At 38.8% G+C, this 8502-nt stretch overlaps 1 protein-coding gene across 1 annotated transcript; it reads left to right on the top strand.

The window, feature by feature from the left end:
- The first annotated feature begins 425 nt into the window (after positions 1–425).
- On the top strand, positions 426–8193 carry LOC124139838. The gene is made up of 3 exons (XM_046507210.2): positions 426–766; positions 2316–2473; positions 6187–8193. The coding sequence occupies exon 3, from the start codon at positions 6196–6198 to the stop codon at positions 8161–8163; it is 1968 nt and encodes a 655-aa protein (XP_046363166.2). The 5' UTR covers positions 426–766; positions 2316–2473; positions 6187–6195; the 3' UTR covers positions 8164–8193.
- The last annotated feature ends 309 nt before the right edge of the window (positions 8194–8502 follow it).

Genomic DNA, 8502 nt, shown 5'->3' with positions numbered 1-8502 from the left:
CACAATACATTCTAGGCTATTTATTATTGTCATCTATTACTTTTATACATGAGTTATGAGAAAAGAAAGATATTTACGATTGTTTTCAGTTTTGAACTTTCATTACACTGTGCAATGATCCGATTTGTTTTAGGCTATCTTAATATATTTGCAAAGTTATGAACATGTTAATCGTTATTAATTGAGGGGGGACAATATTCACAAATAGACACAATTAAACGACAAATCAGCATATTTTAGCAATTAACATGTAAATGAACACAGGAATAGGTTCACACAATAGGTGAGAATCATTACCACATGTAACGCTAGGCTCACAGGGTGTTCAACAGACACATGGCAACCATATTTTCCAAGTTACACAAGCCAACATGAGTTACCTCCCTTCTGTTATGGCACGGCACCCCGTAAACATCATCGTTATAGCCTACTTTAGGTTCCACTGCCAAACACACGCAGAAGAATGTCTTGACGAAAGTACGCGATCGCCTTGGAACAAGGAGGGGTAGTTATTCCCACTTCTTCAAAGAAGTATATTCAGCTGAACTTTTCACTTTTGAAAAGTTGGGATACTTGCATATCGATTTATGGCTCCTATTCTGGATTTAGGAACTTCGGTAGCTGAGGAGGAGGATTTTGAAATCCGACACTGCATCTCCATGGTGTTATCAGTGACTGGTGTCTCAGACGCTCTGTGATAACACGAGGCGCCCAGACGCACGGGAGGACTCCATTGAAAACCAGGACCAACCCTTGTTATATTCAGGTAATGGTTTTCTCAGTAACTGTTTTTTGATCGATCTGAACAGTATTTAGTACTCTCAACCTCACTTCATTTCGCCTTGCCTGCAATTGTTGCAATGCAGCGCAGGTGCACTCCTGAAGTAGCCCGACTTTGATTCGCGATGACACATGCAGATTGTTCGTTGTGGTTCCTAGTTTTATACACCCACACGCAGTTAAACCACCGTTTAGAAACCTTGGATTTGTGTCAACCTACCGTGTTAGAAGTCCACGAATCAAGATGTGAGTATTAATATACCCCTATACTCTATAATGTATTCATCAATAGGCCCATGGATCCACTCAGATTATAAGCGTAGTCGATGATGTTGTATTCTCTTTAAATTCCTTTGTCTTAAAATTGAATCAAATCTATGAATGCCTGATACTTATGTTGATTTTATGTGGAATACGACGTACGAGCGTATCCGCAGACTTTCCTGTTTTAATCCTCTAGACTTGCTAAGGGAACTAGAAATGAAATAAACAGTGCCAATAATCCACGTTCGTGGTGCAGGACAAGGTTACGCGTAATGTCAGAAGACATAGTGTCCTGTAACACATTCTTCAAGTTGTTCATGTTAAGTTTATTTCTTATAAAAAGCATCACTTGTCGATAGCCTGTCAATACTTTCTGTCGGTGAATCCTGAAATGACTTACAAAAGCTTGACTGTACATTTTCGAAAAAACAACGGGGATCATAGATGAGTTTTAGACATTTAGTTTGTATCGTTTTGAAAGCCTTGTACCGCTTTGACAACGTTTGTATTTTAATGGTCAAATCAAGTGTATACTTTGTTTTTATTGCTCCGTTAGTTTCTAACATCATCCTCAATCTAACAGATCGTCCCATCAACAACATTCAAGTTAATTTTGTGATATGATTATTTTTTTTAAATTGTGAAGTAATGCACCGATTTGCATTTTTTCCAAATTGTAATAACTCCAACTTCAGCTGAAAAATATAAGCAAAATTGTTCAAAATATGTTTTTTACAGGAATATAATTAACCTTCCTAGTTATGTAATACGAAGTATGGAAGTCAATATGCGACAATTTCCAGCAACCTGTACGCATGGTCTCTTTATCCTGTATCACGACTGCAGGTCGCTACTCACTTGGGGTATTGGTGTGGTTTGGCCTACGACATATTTTGGACACACACACACACACACACACACACACACACACACGTTGTATCTGATTTATCTTAATTGATCATACTTGCCAGAACGAATGCGTGGGGTTGATATTCCACAACATGTGTCTCCATTTCTTCCAATATGCCTCTAGTGTGTGGAGGAACTAAGTAAGGACAATGGATGTAGTCTGAACATAGGCGTTTCCTTACGAAAACATACAGAATAAAAAGGTCTATTTTCTTTTAAATCAAAGTTTCTTTTCCGAAACCTTTCTTTGTCTAAAACAAGAACCAAATTCACATTCGTATTATGACTATTCGTATTATGACTGTTGTTTTTACTATGAGTACATTTATCACCCACAACTCACACTTTTTTTTATCTTGAAGGAAGCCATAGAGTGATGCTTAAAGGCTGGATGACCTAAAGTAACACGTGACCAAAAGACGAAACAATGGATTAAACAGCGCTTGGAATGGGTGCTCACTGACTACTTTACACAACGTACTTTATACATCTGTAGCAGCCACAACAAATACTACCAGGTGTCAGTACCTCGTTAGAGTAAACCCAGGAACTTTATAAATGTCTTTAGCCGCTTAATCAACAACATTTGCTTTACACCATTACTTGTACTGCAGCTATTCCAACATGATTGCCGTAAAAGGTGATTATGCTTGTCGTAAAAGGCGACTAACGGGATCGGGTGGTCATGCTCGCTGACTTGGTTGATACAAGTCATCGATCCCAATTGCCTGGATCGATGATCATGATATTAATCACTGGATTGTCTGGTCCAGACTCGATTATTTACAGACCGCCGTCATTTAGCTGGAATATTGCTGAGTGCGGCGTAAAGCAACAAACCAACCAACACGAGTGCTAACTTGGATTCCACGCTGCTTTGAACGGTAAGTCCGCAAATATGCAGGATTACACACGGCAAACAATAACAGAATCGGGCACGATACAGTGTGTCCCTTTTGATTACAACAGCGCCGGTACCACCTCTGATAGGTGATGACAATACTTCAGAGCGTGAATCGGTCGATGGCGTGAAATTAACACTTGCAACAATTAGCACCATAAAGCTGAAGTCTGACATTTATGAGATCAACCGTTTGCCGTGATGAGGACTCGCTGGGTTACTCTATACCTGATCTGCAACGACTGCAGCTGTGCCAGTACATCGGGGGGGGGGGGGGGGGGGGGGGGTACTTTCTTGTTCTACGTTAGAGCTCCGTCTGAGGAGAACGTTAATGATTTTAATCACACTTGCCTGGGTTGCAAATGAGCAAGAACCGTATGCCCCCAAAATATCCACAGAAGGTAGACATAACAAAATATCCGTCAAAATTGTCGCAACATCATCGATTATTTTACCGCCTCTGTATTATTTATCAAAACAAATGGAGACATTCGCTACCATAGCTTTGCTTTGATCTCGATTCGAATCAAGGCATCCAATCATATAACACGACTGATCAAGAGAAAAAAATGAGTTAAGTTAGGGATGAAAGAGATGGAGAATGTGATGTCACTTGCGAAATAAAGCTGTGGTGACGAATTATTCCTGTGAATTTATCCAACGAATGGCGCTGACTGGATAGCCGAGGACCTTGTCGCAATAAAACAAATGGTTTTTGTTGCGTTATAAAAAAAACTAAATCTGGTATCCACTCCCGGTTTAGTTCCAGACGTCATAAGTATCCCGTGTTAAACTCAGACATTGCAGCGGTGTATTCAATCGTCGCCATTTGCATCTTTAGAAACATGAAAGTTTTCGGCTTAGCCCGGGATGACACGATTTTGTCATGCATGCTATGCATTTACACCAAGCAAGAGTGTATTGAGGAACTAATCCAATCCCGGTGTCTGTATCGGTGAAAAATATTATTGTCTATATCACTATTTGTGTACCCTCTGACAAGTGTAAATCAGCACGGCTCCCATGACTCCCATGCGTTCATACAAGACCACTGTCAGTCTGGATCTGGAAGGGGATACCGAACATCCATCTTCCCTTGGCAAGAGAGTTAACTGACTATAAAAGTCCAGTTTCCATCCTTGCCGAACTAGGCTGGCATTATGGAGTTACATTTTGGCTGGACTAACGAGTCTATGCATAGTCCAATCAAAATCGTGCAATGAAATCGAAATCCGGTCCGTAAACTGTCGTGCAGATTTCGGTCTATTGCAGGATTTGCAAAAGCATGTGCACCGCCAACTCGTTGTCAAAAGATATTTTCCAAATCGTTTCATGTTTTTAATCAAGGTGCTCTCGTGATTTGATGCACTTCTCGACGTAAGACCCGTTTTATCACAATATAGATCTTGATCTTGAGGTGGAATCTGATTGGTCCATTTGAGAGGCTTAGAAGGGACATAATTCGTAATAGCCACTGGTGCCGCTACGATCGAGCCCAGGACTTCCAGCCTAGTTCGACGAGGGTGGAAACTGGACTTTAAAAGTCAGTAAGCTCTCTTGCCTCGGGGAGATGCCGAACATCAGATAATGTATTTGTTCTTAAAACATTAACAGATATAACAAAAAGTAAAAAGAAAAAGCTATACACTTGCTTTGTAGACTTTCCAAAGGCCTTTTATTCAGTTGACAGATCAATACTCCTAACAAAGCTATTATCAAATACAATCTCAGGAAAGGTGTTAAAAATATAATCACTATATAATGATATCTCTTATAAAGTGAAAACTGACAAGGGCATTTCACAATCTTTTAACTCTAAAATCTGGGTAAGACATGGATGCATTTTGTCTCCCACATTATTTAATATATTCCTCAATGATCTTCCACATTATATCAAATCTGATGGTAATAATATGACACTTAATGGTTTAACGATTTGTCATTTTTGTTTGCCGATGACATAGTACTATTTGCCGCTTCCCCTACTTGATAGTCTAAATGTATTTTGTGCAACAAATAACCTAAAGACTAATCGTGACAAAACAAGTGTTGTAGTGTTCGGCAAATCAAGAAAAATAAGAAAAGAATACCTGGAGCGTGGGTGAATCAAAATACTGGTAACGGATATATATATATACTTAGGAACAACATTTGAAGCAAATTGTTAACTTAAAAATAGTGCTAAACCACTCCTGAAAAAGGGCCAAAGGCCCACCACAGGCTTCAGTCTACCAATTTTAACCAAGATATACCTATAGCGCTTGCTTGCAAATGATTCAAAACATTAATCGAGCCAGTAATCCTATATTATAATGAAATCAATCCCCCTGAACAACTTTGTTTCATAAATCCCCGAGAAACTGCTGCTCAGATTTTGTAAATACATGTTAAATGTCAACAAAACAACAAACAACTGGGCAAGCCGAACAGAACTAGGATTCTATCCTCTTATCTACACATTACCAATACAAATAACGAATTTCTATCATCATGTTGGCTCTTCAAAAAACATAATACTTCAGAACGCTTTTGCTGAAAGTACATCTTTGGTGAATAATCGCTTCGGATGGGTATACCAACTCAGTATATTCTTTGAAAAACACAAACACAAGTGACGCTAAGTCTGTATCTAGTTACCATGGTTACAGCACGGTAATGTTTCCTCCTATGCACAAGTGATGTATTTCACTTATCTTTTACTTTTACTTTTAAATTCAAATTATGATATGTTGGCTACATTGAGCGTGAAGGGTATTTTAAAAATGATCGTTTATGTCCATTTTGTAATTGAATTTATGAATGAAATTATTGAATATATATAATGAAATATTATGTCATTAGTATGATTGTCATTCATTACTACGTTATATAGGCACAATGTTGTATGCGATCATGGCACTTATAATATGGTATCTGAATAAGTTCGATAAATCTCCTTATTTTGTGTTAACTATTTATTTGAATATCTAAAAGCTTTACCAGTTAATTGCTCATTATTATGTCTTAACTCTAAACTATGAAATAAATTATCTAAAAGCTTTACCAGTTAATTGCTCATTATTATGTCTTACCAATTAACTATGAAATGAAATATCTGAAAGCTTTACCAGTTAATTGAATGTATGTGTTGTCTTTTCCTATTCATATATAATAAAGTATTCCTGCCTTTGCCTGAGATCCACACTGTATTAAGGAGTGTAGATCCAGGAGTTAGTTCCCTGCACACACACATCACCCATTGAGGAGATCTAAACTACGTTATGTCCTATATTATATGATGCCAGTTATAGATATGATAAACGTTTGACGTATCTTTGTTTCTCTTCCAACAGGAGAACTCCATGGCACGGGTCAGAAAGCTTATTCGACTCTTCCTGGCCTTAAGTGTTGCTGGCGCCATAGCAACCATTATGGTCGCACGCTGGATCACTCCCGTCGTCCCAGTCAGCCCTGTGCAACGACTGGTCATCGCCACACAAACTCCTCCACGTCCTCAAGGGTTCCTGGTCGACACTCCAGCATGTCGCATACCCAACCTGGATCCCTTCGATAGCTCTATTTCACGATTTATTCGACGTCGAGGGAAAATTCTGTGTTACGGGAAGCCGTCTATTACATACGAAGATGGCAATGTACTACGAATCAACTGGACAACAGTGAATGATTTCTATGAAGGTGATTTTAAGTACTGTAAATATCAACCAATCACGCGAGGGAAAAACCAATCCGATTTTCAGTTCTTTTACGGCAAGTTTGGAGATCCCTTTTACCAGGATGTTGAGATTTCAGATGAGTTCTTAAGAATCTATTGTATCAGCAAGTCTGAGGGTACAATTAACACCAATTTCCATTCGCTGATTATTCCGAAAGAAGCCGTGGATGAAAGATGTGAGAAAAATATTAAACGTCATGTAACAATTAACAAACCAAAGGAAATAATGAATGTTTTAATGGTTGGAGTTGACTCACTATCCAGATTAAATTTTATGCGTCAGATGCCGATGTCGAGAACATACCTTCTTGAGGATTTAGAAGCTATAGAAATGTTGGGATACACCAAAGTTGCTGATAATACGTTTGTCAACATTGTACCAATGACAACGGGCAAATTTGTTGCCGAGCTACCTTGGAATGAAACGATGTCAAGCAAACCGTTTGATGGCTTTAATTTCATATGGAAGAATTTTTCTAACTGTGGGTATAGAACTCTGTATGCTGAAGATGCTCCTAAAATTGCTATTTTTACATATTTAAAGGAGGGTTTCCACATTCCGCCGGCAGACTACTACAACAGAGTGTTTAGTATTGCGATGGAGAAACATAAATCGGTCTGGAATCATGATCACAACTGTGTTGGTGACAGGTTGGAGACAGACATGGTGTTGAAATATGCCGAAGATTTCTCCAAACTTTACCGAGACAAACCGCACTTTGGATTTACATTCATAACGAGGCTCAGTCATGACAATGTTAACGACGCAGGCGCAGCCGATGATCCTCACTTCCGGTACCTTCAGCGAATACACAAGTCCGGCCTTCTAGAAAAGACGATGTTGATTTATTTTAGTGACCATGGAAACAGATACGGGAACATACGGAACACTTTTGTTGGAAAACTTGAAGAGCGTTTGCCGTTTATATTTTTTGTACTTCCACGATGGTTTAAGAAAAAGTATCCACAGTTAATTAAAAATATGAAGAAGAATTCTCACAGACTGACGACACCGTTTGACGTGTATGAAACTCTGAAGGATATATTATACTTCGATGGGAACGTTCAACAAGCTAGTGTGACAGATCGAGGTATTAGCTTGTTCAGTGAAGTACCACGTGACAGGTCATGTGACACTGCCGCCATCTTGCCTCATTGGTGCATGTGTTTGGAAAGGCAACATGTCCCGGTGTCGTCAGTTAATGTTACTAACGCAGCTAAAAGTATCCTAAATCAGATCAATGAAGAACTTTTCTATTATGGTCATCTTTGTGAAGTTTTAGAAATCCAAGAAATCAAAGAAGCAGTTTTAATGAGTCCAAATAAACGGGTTCTTCATTTTGAACAAAGTTTAAATGACGTCATCAACAGGACTGTTCACTATGGTAACAGAACTGAGGCAGTGTTGACATATCAGTTGACGTTCGTGACATCCCCAGGGGGAGGGCTGTTTGAGGGGACGGTCAACCTGGACGAAACAACTGGAAGATATACCACAGCAGGTGACATCAGCCGTATCAACAGATATGGAGACCAGTCAATATGTATAGATAATTTCTATTTGAAGAAATATTGCTATTGCAAGAGTGTATCATGACAATAAAGAATATATTAATTATTTATGCAATCAAGCGTTCACGATCTTTAGCAAATATTGTTTAACCCCATTACACCTCCATCACAGCCTCGTGTAACCGAGTCTGTAACTGACAAAGCAGTGATATATGAGTATTGTTGTATACTGTCCTGTAGGATCAGACATATATACCAGTGATATATGAGTATTGTTGTATACTGTATACTGTACGTTAGGGTCAGACAAACCAGTATATGGTATATGAGCATTGTTGCCCATTGTCCAGTGGGATCAAAGAAACCTGTGGTATATGAGCATTGTTGCCCATTGTAAAGTTGGATCGAAGAAACCAGTGGTATA

This window comes from Haliotis rufescens, unplaced genomic scaffold (genome assembly GCF_023055435.1).
Source record: "Haliotis rufescens isolate VD_foot unplaced genomic scaffold, xgHalRufe1.0.p SCAF_7, whole genome shotgun sequence".
Taxonomy (NCBI): domain Eukaryota; kingdom Metazoa; phylum Mollusca; class Gastropoda; order Lepetellida; family Haliotidae; genus Haliotis; species Haliotis rufescens.
Note: the sequence above shows the minus strand (reverse complement) of the source record. Positions and strands in the feature narration are given on the sequence as shown.